Genomic DNA, 19,002 nt, shown 5'->3' with positions numbered 1-19,002 from the left:
GGTGCCCCAGGGAAGCTGAAACTGGCAATTTAATAGGGCCTATAAAACCCATGCAAGGTGGCTGTAGTTCCTTCTTCCTTATCTTGCTTCCACGTTGTGGAAAATTGTTCAGCACAAAGATGAGCAATGGATGAGAGGGCTGCAAAATGATTCAGTGACAGACACATTTGTTCGGATAGAGAAATGAGGCTGCACATTAAGAGGCATGCACACACACTCCAACCCCAGGTGGATGCTATACTGTGTCTATTCCCCGCTTCCAACATTTTATTATGATTTATATTATTCACAAAGGGTTGTTTCTAATGTTAGTCTAAGGGTGCAATCCCATTGTGTTGATCATAAACCTCCAAACTCAGAGGCTTACAGTCATCCTATACAAGGATGAGCAGCGGAGGCAAACTTCGCCTCCCCGTCCTACCGCCCCGCATTTTGCACCAGATGAGATTTTTTGCCTGTCTAGCTGGGATGCTTTGGAGGGGAAGGAGGCTGGAAAGGTCTTGGGATAGCTCGTATCCTGGCCTCACCAGTCTCCTCCCTGCTCTGCCCACAGGAATGCCACCTTCTCCCCTACTCCAAGGTCAAGTTCCCAACCCTGGAGAGCAGCCAGTGCAGTTCTTTCCACGCTGTCTGCAAAGGGAGGGAGAAGGGGGTCAGAGCTATGATTCCCCACTCCGAGGTTGGAACACTGCCTCAGACCTCGGAGCTGGGAATCCGATAAATCCTATGGCCCTTCAGACGCTGTCTAGGGGCAACAGGATTGCTCCCTTAAGTCCCATTCATTTCAGTTAACATACACTTAACATAGATTAGGCACACTGTCAGAGCTGTGACAGCACTGCTCCTAGGGACAGAGCTGTCACAGCAATTATCTATTAGAAGGCAGAAGTGACACCTGTCCCAAGTCCTGGCACTCTTCCTACCTTCAATAAATCATCAGCATTGTGACAGCACTGCTCTTAGGAATGCTGCTATCACAGCACCAATCATCTACTCAGGTGAGGAGGGAGTCCTAGACTCATCATCTGCTAGGTACTAGTCAGGGATCAGGTTTTGTTTCTTGCTCCCCCATGGAGAAATTATTGCCCTACAAGAATCAGTGGAGTCTGCACTGCCTGAAGCCTTGATGTTGTAAAGGAGGCATGAGCAGATATGTAGGGAAGCTAATGCCTTTTTAGAGTGAGCCCAGCATGTATCAGGTCAGTCTCATTTCTAGACCAAGTGGAGAAGAATGAGCAAACTGATTCTATGCATATTTTAGATTCTACAGTGCCTTGCATAACCACTTTGACTTTTTCACATTTTGTTGTGTTACAACCTGAAATTAAAATGGATTTAATTAGGATTTCTTGTCACTGATCTACTCAAGATAGTCCAGAATATCGAAGTGGGGAAGAATCTACATATTTTACAAAATGATTTACAAATAAAAAAATTGAAAAGTCTAGAGTGTGTAAGTATTGACCCCCTTTGTTGTGATATCCCTAACTTTATTTATTTATTGCATTTTTATCCCATTTCTATCCCTTATTTATTTATTGAATTTCTATCCCACGTTTCTAAATAAGCTCTGGTGCAACCAACTCCCTTCAGAAGTAACATAATTAGTTGAATGGAGTTCACCTGTGCGCAATTCAAGTGTCACATGATCTCAGATTAAATAAACCTGTTTCTGGAAGGCCCCGGAGCTTGTTGGTGAGCATATTTAAATAAACAGCATCATGAAGATCAAGGAGCTACCAAAACAAATCTGGGATAAAGTTCTGGAAACGCATCAATCAGGGTTGGGTTATAAAAAATGGAAAAAATATGGCACAACCGTGACTCTACCTAGAGAAGGCCATCCACCAAAACTCAGTGACCGGATAAGAAGGGCATTAGTCAGAGAAACAACCAAGAGGCCAATGTTAACTCTGAAGGAGCTGGAGAGATCCACAGCTGAGATGGGAAAAACCGTCCATGGGACAACTATCACCCAGACAGTCCACAAAGCTGGGCTTTATGGAAGAGCAGCGACAAGAAAGCCATTTCTGGGGGAAGAAAAAAAACCCCCACCCCATATCAAATCCCATTTGGATTTTGTCGAAACGCATTCAGGAAACATAGCAAACACATGGGAAAAGGTCCTCTGGTCTGATGAGACCAAAACTGAACTTTTTGGCCTTACAACAAAACACTATGTGTGGCACAAAGCCAACAGTGCACATTAACCCAAGAATACCATCCTCACGATGAAGTGTGGTGGCAGCAGCAGCAGCATGTTGTGGGGATGCTTTTCATCAGCAAGGATTGGGAAACTGGTCAGGATTGAGGGCAAGAGGGATGGAGCCAAATACAGGGTAATTCTAGAGGAAAACCTGTTTCATCTGCAAGGGACCTGGGACTGAGGCAGAGGTTCACCTGCCAGCAGGACAATGACCCTAAACACACAGCCAAACTTACACTTGACTGCTTTAAAAACAAGAACCTGAATGTCTTAGACTGGCCCATCTCAGTCTGAGAATCTGTGACAAGACCTGAAAATTGACAGTCCCCATTCAACCTGACAGAGCTTGAGCAATTTTGCCAAGAAGGATAGGCAAAAATTGCAGCATCCAGATACACAAAGCTGACAGACACTTTCCCAAAAAGACTCACAGCTATAACTGCTGCCAAAGGTGCTTCTATCAAGTATTGCCTCAGGGAGGTGAATACTTATACAGATATCAAATGCCAGTTTGTTTTTGTTTAATTAACTTTTGACCACAATACAAATATTTTGCACCTTCAAAGTGTGAGGCATGTTGTGTAAATCAAATGGTAAGAATGCCAATTAAATCAATTTTAATTCCAGGTTGTAACACAACAAAATGTGGAAAAGTCAAAAGGGTGGGGTGGGGGGAATACTTATGCAAGGCATGGTATGCATATTTTAGAATAGATATGGGGGAAGGAAGAGATGAATATCTATGCCATATTAATGAGTAACGCTAGTGTTGAGAGGGAGAAGAATGTTACTATTTCTATATTCAGATACATGTAATTTTATCAATCTTGTTGATTGTCCTAGGAGCCAGATGTAGTGCTGACAAAAGTGAACCTCTCCTCAAGCCAATCCAATAAGTCATTAACACAGCTCAAGGTTTTTGCAGGTTTCCAACTGCCAGATAAATGTGAAGAAAGGTAGGCATATTTGCATAACCACTAGGGATAGAAACTTAGTGGCTACAGATAAAAGCTGTAATTTTTAAGAATCCTTTTCTCTTGCCCAGTTCCATAAGAATATGTACTGAACATGCACAGTCACACCTACATTCAAGGTAACCATTGTACTAACAACAGCACTCATGCTATGCTTGGCATTTTGTAAATGCTATCTATGTATAATCATTAACCAATCCATCTATCAGCAAAATAATCAACAGGCTTACATTTCACTCAGCAATCTTACATTATCAGGTTTACCAGGAATGTGTCTTCCTGATGCTTTAATTATTAAAGTGTAATGTTTTTTGAAATCCCTCTTTTTAAAAAAGCAAGGATCCCAAACAGATCATCAATCACTATTTAAGCTTGGCATTTACCCTAGGAAAGTGATAAAATAATGGGCCAGTGCACACGTAATAACAAGCCCTTATGGGTTAATTTGCTCGTAGGGCTTGTTGTTGCATACCCACCAATGTTTTTAAAATGCAAGCCACAGTGAGAGGGGCGCTGTGGCTTGTCATTATGTGCAAACCCAACCAGGGTGGTTTGTTGGAGTGGTTAACAACCCTGAAACAGGCCATGGGTTCTGGGTGGTTTGCTAACCACCCACCCTGGCCGGGTTGCATAAAAGAAGCTGTGGCATCCTTGCCACAGCTTGCATTTTAAAAATGGCATCCAGAGCCACAATGACAAGCCCCACATGGAAATTAATCCACAGTGACTTGTCATTATGTGTGAACCAGATAATAATTCTTATTACTGACACTGTAAACATCAGTCAAAAGATCGCCAAAAAATTGCAATCTTTCAATATCTCCAGATTTCTTTATCAGGCAAGATGTTAAAAAGAAAAAGCAGGTTGGGGAGGTGAGGGAATAGGGGGAAGAAACACTGACCTGACGGTAAAGTTACAGTGTTGGCATGTTCAGAGTCCCAGGTTGAAGATGTTTAAAAATATACTCCATGCTTAAGGCCTCTGGTAGTATATGCATAACTACCACCACAATCAAAAAAGTATTTTAAAAATTAGATTTAAAAGCTGCAAAAAAGAGGAAGGAGGACAAAATGGCTATGGGGTTGTACAGTTACTGTGATTCTAAGGAACCTTCCCATATAGTCCATTATGCTAACAAAGCAGCACATAAGATTAGGTGCTTCTGTTGTCTACTGGTACAATGACACAGTGTGTGCATTATATTGTCTATAGAAACTAGCCTTTGAGTAGCCACTGTAAGAACAGCCGCCCTTGGCACTAGTGTACTAGAAAGGACCATTTTCAAATTACTGATGCCATAAAGAGCCCTTGTGTTACACCAGAACAATTACAGAGGAAGTGGGGGCAGGACAGAGATCTTTACGATCCACCTGAACAAGAAAGTAAGGGCCATGATGGCTCAACAGCCATTTGTACCTGCATTTCAAATTCAAAAGAGGAAGGAAAATGAAAAGAGAAGGAGGCAACAGGAGGGGCCACGGCTCAGTGGCAGAGCATCTGCTTTGCATGCAGAAGGTCCCAAGTTCAACCCCTGGCATCTCTAGGCAGGGCTGGAAAAATTCCTGCCTGAAACCCTGCAGAGCCGCTGCCAGTCATACTGGGCTGGACAGACCAATGGTCTGACTCGGTATAAGGCAGCTTCCTACGTTCCTAAGCACTTGCACAATCACTGTTCTTCGTGATGGTTGTTCTTGCATGAACACATTTACTAGAGAATGTACTATACGGGTTAAGGTGAGGGTTTTGTTCTTTCTTGAGGTGGCTGGCACACATGGTTAGAAGCAGAGTAGAAAGGTACTTAAAGCCAGCTTTGTATGAAACACATGCTACCAGCCTAGTCAAAGAATTAGTAAGGTGTTAACTTTACCCTATCATCACCCTATATCATTTAGTCTGGGGATGTTCTTAGTTTCTTTAAAGAGCCAGAGCCAGAAGTAGTCTCCACTAAAATATCTTTCCCTTATAAACAGAAAAAAGTTTGCCTGGTTATAGCCCTGGATGGGGACTGAAGAAAACAGTGTTTATGTGTCAAAGGTAGGGCTGCCAACTCTTTTGCTGGCCCTGTTCCTGTGCCTTTTAATAGCAGCTTGACATGCAGAAATTAAGAAGTTGAAATTCCGCCCCCCGCCCGATTATCTTCAGGCTTCAGCTGCTTAAATCCAGCATGTCAGGCTACCGTTTAGTGGTACAGGAACAGAACTAGTAAAATAACCTGACAACTCTACCTTCATGCATTGTATAATGGAACTCAAGTTACACTACAGGGACTCATAAACAGCTCAGCTGACAGAAAATCCGTACAGAATCTTTGTTAAGCCTTTGAGTAATTAAAACACAAACAAGAACACACCTTGCAGTATCTTTCTCACAATTTCCTCAGGATAGTGCACTCTGTTTTGTGAAGCTCTCCTAGCACTATTTTGTGGGGATTCATATTTTTTCCCCGGACTGTAAAAATAACCTGAAAATAGGCTATTATGTTTTTACCACCACGAGGGGCCACTATTTGTCTCTTTGTCTTTGGCAGTCACTGACCTGGCTCACACGATCACCACAGGTAACTGTGGCTTATTAGGTATGGTGGGTTGTGGCACCCATTGGCACCAGGTTGATAACCCAAGCTCTCACCATTGCTTCTTGTTACATGCGAACCTCATGAGAGTGGGTTGTTGTGGTGGTTGAACCGATGGGCTGTTTTAGGGTTGTGGGTAGCTTGTCAACCACCCCAACAACCCACCCTCATCAGCGTTTGCACATAATGACAAGCTGCAGGGCACCGCTGCTCCACCCTGAATATTCAAAATGGCAGCTGACTCCATAACAAGAAGACCTGTGGGGAAATTCACCCATGGTGGCTTCTTGTTATGTGCAAACCAGGCCTGTGTGTTAGTCCTAATCTTAGAGCAGATATAACATGACTAGACCATTTCCTGAAAAAGGAAACTATCAGCAAGGAAGGAATTGTGCAGAAAAGAGGGAGGGGGAAAGAGTGCAAAGTCTGTGGACCACTCCTAATTCTTTAACAAGGGTTAAAAGACTTTGAAATATTATGTCTGCAGGGAATACAGCTCCAGGCCATATGAACATACCTTTCCACAAAGTCACAGAATGTATGTTTTTGGATGCAGACCTTCAAAAGTTTAAGCACAAAACTCCAGCATTTCCCCCCACCCAAAACACTGAATTCACTACTTACCTGCCCAGCTTCACTCTTCCAAGTACCCAATCCTACAAGAGGGATCTTTTGCCCAGTATGAAGTGAAACATAGTTGCACTCAGAAGACATCTTTACCTGAATCAAATGTGATAATTTTAAAAAATTAACTAGTATGCTATATCAATCTGTTTTGCTACACAGAACAAAAGGTCTAGTAGACTTGACAGTATTCTTATTTATGCTGGTATATCTCACTGAATTTAACAAAGTTTAATGCAAGTGTAAAGATATAATAGGATAGATTACATTATTTGAATGTTATTTATATAGAGAATGTATTCCCCACCCTTTCATTGCAGACACAATGCTCAGGACAACAATTTCTAAACATCACACACATAAATATAAAAGTAACTAAAAGCATAAAAACGTAAAAAACAGAGAGAAACAGCAGATTAAACTTCTAAAAAATAGGGGATTCACCTATTAAAGCCATTCAGCAAAGCAGGCCAAATGCCTGCCACAACAAATACATTTTGACCAGGGAAGGACTGTCAAAAGAGAAGAATAGGGGTGAATCTAGAACATTTCTCTTGATGGGGCCCAGGAAATTCTGCTGAGGCAGATTGTTCTTAGCATGCTATTATAGTGCATGAGCACAGAACACACTGCCACAAAACACCTGTGCATTTTCCTTTTGTGTGTGTGCTGGCACATGCTTGGCTGCTTAAATTCACCTTCCATTACATTTAGATGCCTACAAAGAATGGCAGAAAATACCTCAGAACTGGGACTTTGACAGCACTAAGGATGTTATATTCAAGCTTCACACAAAAGGTATCATGAACTCCACCAAAAATTTATTTGGACTGAGGATACCCAATACATTCCCACAGCACATTGAAAAGGCTTTCAGTGAATGCAGACTTGTATAAAACAGTTCTGATTCCAACACATTCCCTTTGTGATGCAGCACATGACCTCTGCTTCTGTTCCTCCCATGCACACTGCTATAATGTGAGATTTGGATGAACGTACAGAAGTCTTTTTTGCTCTCTAGAGCAATCTTCCAATTATTAAAAGCGACAGAGAAAGGTGGTTTCTGGTATTCCTCCTCTGTATATATTCAGCAAGAGTAGCAGTAAACCCTGTCAGTGGAAACAGAGTATTCTAACCAGAGATGCCCACTGTACCAACTATTACAGCAAGACTTGTTCACACTTGCTTGGCTCAAGCCAGGAAAATTAGCAACTGTGGAAAATCCTCTCTTCAAGTTGCTGGTTTCTTCAGTAACTTGAACCATATTCTCCAGTTTGACTGTGCTGACAGAAACAGTCTCAAAGACTGTGAGGGAAAACCCACTTTTCCTAGGATGGAATAGGACAATCAAACTTTTTGAAAATTTCAGTACCCTGGAGATGGGACTCTGGCCACTAATCCACATTAGGATTGCCTACTTTTTAATCAGCCCCTACTCCTGTGCCTTTAACAGCAGTTTGACATTAGCAGGTAATAATGCTGCCAAAGGTGGTTAGCCTGGGGAGTACAAGAAGAAGGGCCTTCTCAATGGTGGCCCCACACACTCTTCTGGAATCAGCTTCCATCGGGGGTTCATCAAACTCCTTCTTTGCAGGTCTTCAGGAAGGCTCTGAAGATTCACCTGTTTCTGCTAGCCTTCCTGTAGTGTCTTGGGCTACTGGTTTTTAATGGTAATATGTGTGTTTATTTATTGTTCTATTGGTAATCACTGTTTTTGTGAACCTTTTATTGAATATGTATTTATTGTACCTGTTCTGCATGGTTTTTATCTTGTACGCTATCTTGGGAGGTTTCTACCCTTAAAGGTGGCCTAGAAATAGTTTAAAATGGTTAAGTTAAATAAAAACCTCCATGCTGCTAAAATGCAGACCAAGTTGCTGTTACAAGGTCTGGCAGCGCATCAAACTTGTATGTTTTCTTGTTAATTGGCAATCCCTGTAGATTAACAGAGGGAAGAAATATCTTTAAATCTTAAGATAAACGCATTTATGTGACCGCCGTGTATCTGGTCTACAAGGTGCGGGTGTTGTGCCTTCGTGGACAGCAAAGATAGGTTGTCCTTAAGTTAGGGACAACACTCAAGCTGTTCCTTGAAAATTCAGAGAACTTGCCACCTTGGAATGTTTGAAGGTATCATAGACCCATGCATTTCAGTGAGGAATTCTTTGCAGAATCTGGCTGACAAGCCTGTACCTGCAGCTTGCCACTTGCATGACTTCACTATCAGTCATCTTCTGACTAACTCAAGCAAGCATAGAAAATAAGCGATCTTGGTCTGTGTCTAAGCAATGATCAAAACCTAATTTCATAACAAGCTCTTCATTCTCAAATTTATACCCTTTATCCAAAACTTACAGGACATACCGGCATTAACTAGCCCACACCTATTTCCTGAAACTTGTGTGCTCAGTTTTAGCTGGCAGATGAAAGCATATATTCTCACATACACTAAGTGAAATCTTAAATGTGTAAGCATCAAAGCAGATACGATTGCTTTAAATTAAATTCTTTAGGAAGGAAAAATGCTAGCTCATACCTAAGTGAACTAAGGGCTTTTCCTCTTGTCATGGTACTAACTAATGTTGCAAAAAGTAGGGACAGCTACCAAAAAGCATTACGATATTGAATTTTCCCTTGTGGTGTAGATACTTCCACGATTAGCACCAGATTTTATTGCTGTTATGGCTTGTGTGATTGCCAGTGATGGGGAACTATGACCAAGTTCGCATATAACACCAACCCCTGGTTTAGTTAAACGATTGTTTGTTGCCCTACCCAAGGACTGTCTGGCAAACAACTGAACAAACTGTGGTTTGTTTTCCCAATCCCTGGGTGGTTTGTTTTCCCAATCCCTGGGTGGTTTGTTTTCCCAATCCCTGGGTGGTTTGTTTTCCCAATCCCTGGGTGGTTTGTTTTCCCAATCCCTGGGTGGTTTGTTTTCCCAATCCCTGGGTGGTTTGTTTTCCCAATCCCTGGGTGGTTTGTTTCCCTCCTCTTCTGCCAGCTCCCTCCCTGTATCCCAAATACTTTTGCAGCGCTTAAGTATTGGTATGTAGAGTGGCTGGGTTATTTTACCACTCTTGCCTGCCATCTCTGTGGCCTGGTGAAACAATCCATGGTTCTGGGTTCACACAGAATGACAACCCATGGTTTAAACAACCATGTGAATGTTGGGTTACATAACTCATGATGAACCAGCTGGGTCACGTGAACTGGTCCATTGTTGCGTTCACCCATCACAACAACACAGAATTCAACAACCCATGGATTAAATAAACCATGGTTAACATTATGAACAAACCAGTATTGCAACACATATTGATGTAGGCTTTGGTTCCCCAGTACTCCTGCCCCCCAAGCACTGCTCCCTTAGAGTGAAGGAGGCCTCTGTTGCTGCTATGTGTCTCTAGTGATGCACAAGCCCCTTCTGCCTGTGTACACAGCTTGGACTGAAATCCTATTCACACTTGTCTGGGAGGGACCTAGTCTGTATATAGGGCAAGGGATGCTTTACCGTCCCCTTCATGGATCACTGCCTTGTTGTGGCAAAGGGGCTTGCGTAACTCAGTGAAGCCATAAGCTATGCCGTGCAGGGCCACCCAAGACGGACAGGTCATGGCAGAGAGTTCTGACAAAATGTGGTCCACTGGAGAAGGAAATGGCAACACACTCCAGGATTCTTGCCAAGAAAACCTCATGGAACATATCACAAGGCTAAAAGAGATGATGCCGGAAGATGAGCCCCTCAGGTCAGAAGGTGTCCAATGTACTAATGAGGAAGAGCAGAGAGAATTTCCAAGTAGCACCAGAAAGAGTGAAGTGGCTGAGCCAAAGCCGAAAGGACACTCAGCTGTGGATGTGTCTGGTGGTGAAAAGAAAGTCCGATGCTGTAAAGAACAATATTGTTTAGGAACCTGGAATGTCAGATCAATGAATCAAGGTAAGCTGGAGGTGGTCAGACATGAGATGGCAAGATTGAACATTCACATCTTGGGAATCAGCGAACTAAAGTGGACAGGCATGGGCGAATTTAATTCAGGTGACCATTATATCTACTACTGTGGGCAAGAATCCCTTAGAAGAAATGGAGTAGCACTCATAGTCAAGAAAAGGGTGGGAAAAGCAGTACTGGGGTACAATCTCAAAAACGACAGAATGATCTCAGTATGAATCCAAGGCAAACCATTCAACATCACAGTAATTCAAGTCTATGCCCCAACCACTGAGGCCGAAGAAGCTGAGGTTGATCGGTTCTATGAAGACCTACAACACCTTCTAGAACTAACACCCCAAAAAGATGTCCTCTTCATCATAGGGGATTGGAATGCTAAAAGTAGGAAGTCAAGAAATCACCGGGATAACAGGCAAGCATGGCCTTGGTGTACAAAATGAAGCAGGACAAAGGCTAATAGAGTTTTGCCAAGAGAACACGCTGATCATAGCAAACACTCTTTTCCAACAGCACAAGAGGCGACTCTACACATGGACATCACCAGATGGTCAATATTGAAATCAGACTGATTATGTCCTTTGCAGCCAAAGATGGAGAAGTCAGTCAAAACAAGACCTGGAGCTGACTGTGGCTCAGATCATGAGCTTCTTATCGCAAAATTTCGGCTTAAATTGAAGAATGTAGGGAAAACCACTAAACCATTCAGGTATGACCTAAATCATATCCCTTATGAATATACAGTGGAGGTGAGGAATAGATTTAAGGGATTAGACCTGATAGAGTGCCTGAGAAACTATGGACGGAGGTCCGTAACACTGTTCAGGAGGCAGCAACTCAATCCATCCCAAAGAAAAAGAAATGCAAGAAAGCAAAGTGGCTGTCTGATGAGGCTTTACAAGTAGCTGACGAAAGAAGGGAAGCGAAAAGCAAGGGAGAAAAGGGAAGATATATCCAACTGAATGCAGAGTTCCAGAGAATAGCAAGGAGAGACAAGGCCTTCTTAAATGAACAATGCAAAGAAATCGAGGAAAACAACAGAATGGGAAAGACTAGAGATCTTTTCAAGAAAATTGGAGATCTCAAGGGAGCGTTTTGTGCATGATAAAGATGCACAAAGATGGGCATGATAAAGGACAAAGAAGGCAGGGACCTAACAGAAGCAAATAAGATTAAGAAGAGGTGGGAAGAATACACAGAAGAACTATACAGGAAAGATCTGAATGTCCCTGATAGCGCGGTCACTGTGCGGTCACTGAACTTGAACTGGACATCCTAGAGAGAGAAGTCAAGTGGGCCTTAGGAAGCATTAGTAACAACAAAGCTAGCGGAGATGACAGTATTCCAGCTGACCTATTTAAAATCCTAAAAGATGATGCTGTTAAAGTGCTGCACTCAATATGCCAACAAATTTGGAACACTCAACAGTGGCCACAAGACTGGAAAAGGTCAGTTTACATTCCAATTCCAAAGAAGGGCAATGCCAAAGAGTGTTCAAACTACCGCACAATTGCGCTCATTTCACATGCCAGCAAGGTTATGCTCAAAATCCTACAAGCTAGACTTCAGCAGCATGTGAACCGAGAACTACCGGAAGTACAAGCTGGGTTTCAAAGAGGCAGAGGAACTAGAGATCAAATTGCCAACATTCGCTGGATCATGGGGAAAGCAAGAGAATTCCAGAAAAACGTCTATTTCTGCTTCATTGACTACGCTAAAGCCTTTGATTGTGTGGATCACAACAAACTGTGGCAAATTCTTCAAGAGATGGGAGTACCAGACCACCTTACCTGTCTCCTGAGAAACCTGTATGAGGGTCAAGAAGCAATAGTAAGAACCGAACATGGAACAACCGATTGGTTCAAAATTGGGAAAGGAGGACGACAAGGCTGTATATTGTCGCCCTGCTTATTTAACTTTTATGCAGAGTACATCATGAGAAACGCCAGGCTGGATGAATCACAGGTCGGAATTAAGATTGCTGGGAGAATTATCAACAACCTCAGATACGCAGACGATACCACCCTAATGGCAGAAAGTGAAGAGGATCAAAAGAGCCTCTTGTTGAGGGTGAAAGTGGAGAGTGCAAAAGCTGGTTTGAAACTCATTAAAAAAACGAAGATCATGGCATCTGGCCCCATCACTTCCTGGCATATAGAAGGGGAAGAAATGGAAGCAGTGACAGATTTTACTTTCTTGGGCTCCAAGATCACCGCAGATGGTGACTGTAGCCATGAAATTAAAAGATGCTTGCTCCTTGAGAGGAAAGCTATGGCCAAACTAGACAGCATAGTAAGAAGCAGAGACATTACCTTGCCAACAAAGGTTCGTATAATCAAAGCTATGGTTTTCCCAGTAGTAACGTATGGCTGTGAGTGCTGGACTATAAGGAAGGCTGAGCGCCGAAGAATTGATGCTTTCGAACTGTGGTGCTGGAGAAGACCCTTACGAGTCCCCTGGATGCAAGGAGGTCATATCAGTCCATCCTAAAGGAAATCAACCCTAAGTGCTCATTGGAAGGACAGATACTGAAGGTGAAGCTCAAATATTTTGGCCACCTAATGCGAAGAGAAAACTCCCTGGAAAAGACCCTGATGCTGGGAAAGACTGAAGGCAAAAGGAGAAGGGGACGTCAGAGGATGAGATGGTATCTCTGATGTAATGAATATGAACTTGAGCACACTCCAGGAGAGAGTGGAGGACTGGAAGGCCTGGTGTGCTATGGTCCAAGGGGGTCACGAAGACTCGGACACGACTTAACGACTGAACAACAACAACAACAATGCTTTACCGTGCATGTATAGATAAACCCAGGTGTTCCTTCACCGCACTTCTGTGCTTCCAACTTTTTTTTTGCATCCCACAGCAACATTTTCTTACAGCCTGATCCGAACAAGATTTACTCAGAAGCAATTCCCACTGAATTCAATGAGACATAGCACAAGTGCATACAAAAAGGATTAGAAGTGATTAAGGACACAATCCTATGGGGATAATTGGCCACCTCCGAACTCAGAGGCAACCAACTATCCAATGCAAGGTGGGCGAATGCGGACGGAATCTTCTCTTCTACGCTCCAGCCGCCCTACAGTTGCGGCTAGATGGCCAATTTCAGTTGTCTAGCCAGGACACCTCATAGCGTGGCGGGGGGGAGGCTGGGTGGCACATAGGAAGCATTATACCAGCGCTTCTGCTGTCCCCTCTCCTCCCCTTCCTCAGGAACTCCCCCTTCTCCCCCGCTCCATGCTGCTCTTCTGAGTGTGGAGCTGGGGATGAAGTGCACCGTCTATGGGGTGGTAGGGGAGGGGGCAGGGAGGCGGTTTTCTGGGAACCGAACTTGGAGCTCTGGCTCCAAGGTCGGTTCTCAAAAACTGAAAAATCCTATGGCCATCTAGCCACTGTCTAGTGGCCATAGGATTGCACCCTAAGAGAAGATTCTGTTTGACTCTTTGTTGGCTCATTGCATGTATGTATGAGCTTCTGAAGAGTATTTTGTTTTCAAAGAAGAACATCCTGCAATGTGACCTAAAAGTTGCTCTGCTGGCTGAATTGTAAGAGGAAATAATTCTTGAAGAGGTTCCAGTCCCTATCAACTTCCTCAGCTTTTGCTGGAATCAGCTATATAGCAGTGCCCCACAGAATTGCTTCCTAAATTAAATACAGCCTACATAAGACAGAGTAGGAGATAATTACTCCTCCACTTCTAATAAGGAATAGTTATCCATCTGATATCACCAACAAGGAAAACTAGCTAAGGCTGCAGAATCTATGTGCAGACAATGGTTGGGTAAGAACCTGTCTCCTTTATTTAAGGTGCAATCCTATGCATGTTTAGACAGAGAAAAGGCTTACAACTCTCAGCATTCCCCAGCCGGGCCTTTTCTCTGCCTAAATATGCATAGGATTGCACCCTTAAGCTTTTTCCATACTATATAATTCACAACTTTATCTTATATATATATTTATAACGTCTCTGTCTCTAAGATAGAAGATATATGTCGATGGGAGTGCAGCCTAAACCTATGCGCATTTAATCAAAAGCACATCCAACTGAATTTCATAGGCCTTTCTCCCAAGGACACAGTTACATGTTTTGCAGACTTGCAGTGCAATCCACTGCATGTTTACTCAGAAGTCCCTCTCACTTCAGTGGAGCTTACTCCCAAGCAATTACGAATTGTAGGATTGTAGCCTCAGTGTCATTATTATTCCTAGGGAAGTTGTTGAAACTAAAGCTGAGAAATAATGACTTGCTTCAGTGAGTCCACAGATGTGCTAAGATTTGAACATATTCAAGCCCACCACTTTACCACTGAGTTATATTGACACTTTGGCCTGGTTTCCATGATCGCAGGGTGGTTAACAAACCATGTCGACACAGCTTCTCATGTTATGAGAACTCGGCAAGGATGGCTTGTTGCGGTGGGTAATAAACCACCCCACAACACTACATCTGCCCATAGGTTCTGGGTGGTTTGTTACCCATGCCACCCTCGCTGGGTTCACATGACACAAGAAGCTGAGAAGGCAAGGGTAATTATGCAAATCCAGCTAGCATGTGATTGGCACATGCAGGATGGTTAACAAGCCATGGTGGCTTGCTAACCTCCCTGCGATAGCACGAACCAGCCCAATATTGTACTGGGACAGATATGGAATGGAACTAGGGTAGCCAGGTGAATACAGGCCTCCTCCACCTTTAATAGTTATGACGACCTAAACTTGCTCTTTTTCACCTTGCCATCCTAAATGGAGGCCTTTAAGATGACAACAAGCAGGGAAAAAAGAAAAGCAGATAAAGGTAAATGTTGTTATTAAAAATACAGAGTCCCAAATGACAACCTATATTTAGCACACATATGATTTTGCATTGTGCAACTCAGCATAGTATTCTATCTGGCTGTGCACTTTAGATAAGATACACATTAATCTTGAATGCAAAACTTTTGGCCAGAAACAAGTTATCTCACATAATCAGTAACGGCTTCATCTGACCCAAATGCAAGTAAACCCCAATTCCCACTGGTTAATGGATCAGGATTAACTCCACTGTAATATACAACTACAGAGCATAGAGAATAGAATGAAAGAAAACAAGTTAGAAGACCAAGGGCTATAAATTATTCTGTTTTAAAGACTACAGTCTATATTATATTTTTATACAAGCTCTGGTCTAGACACTCCCCCTGAAATTGTCATCCTTTATAGTACATGATTTGCAAATTCTATCAGATTAATTTTCATAATAATTCACCTGTAAGAGAGACCTGTAAAGTATAAATTATGTGTTTTTATTGTGATATTTTAATTGTGCAAACCGCTCTGAAACTAATTTCAGTGAAAGGCAATATAGAAACATTTTAAATCAATAAATAAAGGCTGACTTGCCAAACACTACATGGTAAGTGCACTCTTCGGTAGGAATTAAATTTGGGGTCTCCAAGAACTAGCCTGATTCCCAGCAATGGTGCCACACTAATTCAAGTTCTTTACACTGAAAGTCAGTCTTTACTCGTTTGAAGACTGAGTGTGGTCCAGCAGATATAATAGCAGACTTGAAAAAATTGACTTTATGAGTAGACTTTACTTTCCTCACAGGACTATTGCAAGAAAAAATAAGATGACAGCGGTAAACCAGTTTGCATATTCATGGGAACAAATAAATAAGAGCTTCCCAACAGGGGTACACAGACTGGAAAAAAATAAATACAGAAGGTGTCAAGAAACTCACTCCATAATTCAATAAATCAAGATTACCAGTTGCTGTTAGTAAAAGCAAGGGCTGATTCTAGCTTTCACAGTCCATTATGGGGAGTTTGTCAGCCCAGACTGAGGAAAGGCATGTCTGGGAAGAGCCTTCCCAGATTTAGTACTCCATAGCAAAAATGTTAAAATAGCAGCTTGTGGCAACATCTTAGCTAAAACTCAAACTACCAGGGCATTGGGTTATATAAGAGTGGCTCTAACAATGCAATCCCAAAACTATCATGTTATCTGCTCTTTATTCTATACAATCTTACTTGTATACTCAACTCCCAGTAAACGTACATAGGGTCAGACTTCAAGACTATTTACAGCCTGAACCTAACCACCTTTACCCAGAAGAAATGCCCACTGATTTCAGTTAGTCTTGCTTCTATGCAAATTATAGGATTGCAACCATGCAGCCTTCTCCTATTGATTTTAAAGCTGTACAAAATGGCTTCTGAAATAGGTTAACTTGTTAACCTATGTGAAATGTGCCTATGTGACATATGAACCAATTTAGCATCTTTCACAGTTTCTTTATTAATTTCAATTTAATAGAACTAAATGCAAGTGGAAACAGTTCCACAATAATGCGACTAGTAGCGCTTCCACATGCAAATCTTCAGGGAATCCCTTAGCTGCCAAGTGCTTGAACTAAGTGCAAATTGTTATTCCACACTCCCAGCAACAGTATGGTTGGCTCTTATTTACCACAAGGTTTTGGTAAAGGGAATGTGTGGGTGCTGGCAAGTGACAACAGTTTTGCCCATAAGCATGTGGTGTAAAATGCATAATCCTTCCAATACCTCCATTTCAAAATAAAAAGGAATTCAACTGTAACATATGAAACCCTTTTTTCTCTCCAAAGATACAGTTTGCCCACTAATACATTTCAGGCAGACATTAACAGGTATAAAACATGAATGCCAAGATACACTAGTCTGCGATAGCCAAATGGAAAATGGCACACACAAGCTACACCTGCTGAAATTTCCTCTTCTGCAAAACGACTAAAGGTGCAAGAGCCCTGTTCTCTTTTCCCATCTCGCAACCCCAATCAGTGGAAGTCAAGCATCTCCAAAAACAGTGGTTATTGCACCCATAACTGAGTGTTGTTAAGGGCACAGCCAAATCCATTTTTAGATGCAATCGCTGTCAAGTACACTGCAGACTTCCCAGGGGCAGCTGGTTGGCCACAGCATGAACAGAACGCTGGACTAGATGGACCCTTGGTCTGATCCAGCAAGGCTCTTATGTTCTTATGTATATACTGGCATAAACTAGTTTATAACCTACCATAGATTTCTGCAGCCAGAGACTAAGGCATGCTTACTCAGAAGTAAATCCCACCACTTTTAATGGGACTTACTTCCAAGCAAACTTACACAGCAGTTGCAGCTTATGCACACTTGCTCGGAAAGAAGTCCCACTGGACTTTCTTCCGAATGAACCCGAGTAAAAGTCTCACTCTGTGCATATGAATCCATGCTGATGCCCAGCAAATTGTTCACCGGTTCAAGTTGTATTTAATTGTTTTTCTTCTGTTAATTGGATTCGAGGATCCCATCCCCTAGCCCACCAACCTTTACAGCAACAGAAAAAAGTGGAAGAGCGTGGCACGCCCTCTAAATCAACCACAACTTTCTTACTGTCTACCCCACCCCCCTGATTATGCACAAACCTGACTGACGCAGATCAAGTCAGACAAAGGAAGAGATTAGCTAACCTTGGGGAAATCGCATCAGATCACGTACACACACGTCTCTTCCTCGGACTCTCCCTTCCTTCACCGGAGTTCAAAAGAGAGTGGCAAGACTGCGGGCCCTGACTTTAAGGTTTCCGTTTCCGGGTTTGAAATTTAACCGTACGTCCCTCAGCCCACCTTATTTTCCTGTCCACGTGGGCATGGGGAGTTAATCATTGCCGTATTTCTCTTCATTTTACAAAGCGCAGGGTGGAGCGAACGCGCTTTCATCAAGACCTGACAGAAATATCTATTGCATAAAGTTATTGCGTTTATTTTGTGGAATTTGGTTTGTATAAGCGAGGCAAAGTGTGTTTTGCAACCAGGAAGATTGGCGCGGAGGGCAGTTTTTCTAGAAAAGGCAGATTTAGTAAAAATAGGTTTGCTATTTTACTATGCCAATCACTGTTTTGAGAAAACATCCATAATAGCCTGAAAGGGTTTATGAACTCAGACATTATCTCTCAGGGCCACTTTTTAATTTTTAGATGCCCTATCCGCTTATAGATTATTATATGAGGCACTTGTGCACGTAGCATATACATGTGGCCAAAAGCCATGACTGGCTGGGGCTTCTCAGCAAATGTACACTGTGTCAGTAGAGTCTGGTGGCTCTGATTTCGGTGGGGCTCTAAATTTATTATGGGTTTCAGTCAGGACCAGCCAGAACTCTAAAGGAGTTATCTAAAGTGCTGAACCCTATCCCCAAAATGGGTTCAGCACATAAATGGTTAGCTCCGTTACAGTTCTGGCTGGTTCTGACTGAAACCCAGAATGGATTTATTGTCCCACCAAAATCAGAGCCACCAGCCTCCACCACTCCATGTGCATGTAGCAAAAGAACCATGTGGAGCACTTCACACATGTATGGTCATCATTTGATTACACAGCACAGCGTAGAATTGTGCAGTGTAGGCCTGCCCCCCCGTGACTGGCCATCTTCACCCCACCCTGTCCTTGCATTTGGTGGCCACATGAAGGGGCCCAACACATGTATGCATGTAGAACTCCATGCAATGGAGGACCCTAATTGACCTAGGCTCTTTCCTTACATAGACTCAATGCATGCATGCCAGCATGCATATAGGACCCCTTCACACAGCCACTAAACATATAGGTGGTAGGAGGCTGGGCTACACAGCATGACCTTGCAAATCTCTTACACATTTTTTTCATTGTGCGAG

The 19,002-nt window shown here is 42.7% G+C and overlaps 1 protein-coding gene across 3 annotated transcripts in view; it reads right to left on the bottom strand.

The window, feature by feature from the left end:
- AKR1A1 (aldo-keto reductase family 1 member A1) overlaps positions 1–17,879 on the bottom strand; it is a 39,081-nt gene extending 21,202 nt beyond the window's left edge. For 2 of the 3 annotated variants that reach the window (XM_084852723.1, XM_084852724.1), the window contains exons 1-2: positions 17,801–17,879; positions 6,378–6,473 (exon numbers count right to left, since the gene is read on the bottom strand). In XM_084852723.1, the coding sequence (XP_084708849.1) occupies positions 6,378–6,467 (90 nt within the window). In that variant the 5' untranslated portion in view covers positions 6,468–6,473; positions 17,801–17,879. Of the gene's footprint in view, positions 1–6,377; positions 6,474–17,755 lie in introns of all 3 variants that reach the window. The other variant, XM_084852725.1, reaches the window with a different exon arrangement.
- Positions 17,880–19,002: the final 1,123 nt, after the last annotated feature.

The sequence above is a fragment of the Heloderma suspectum genome, chromosome 4, assembly GCF_057233095.1.
Source record: "Heloderma suspectum isolate Gila_16-S chromosome 4, 16-S_ref, whole genome shotgun sequence".
NCBI classification, from domain to species: Eukaryota; Metazoa; Chordata; class Lepidosauria; order Squamata; family Helodermatidae; genus Heloderma; species Heloderma suspectum.
The sequence above is the reverse complement of the archived record's forward strand: the minus strand, read 5'-3'. Positions and strand labels throughout refer to the sequence as shown.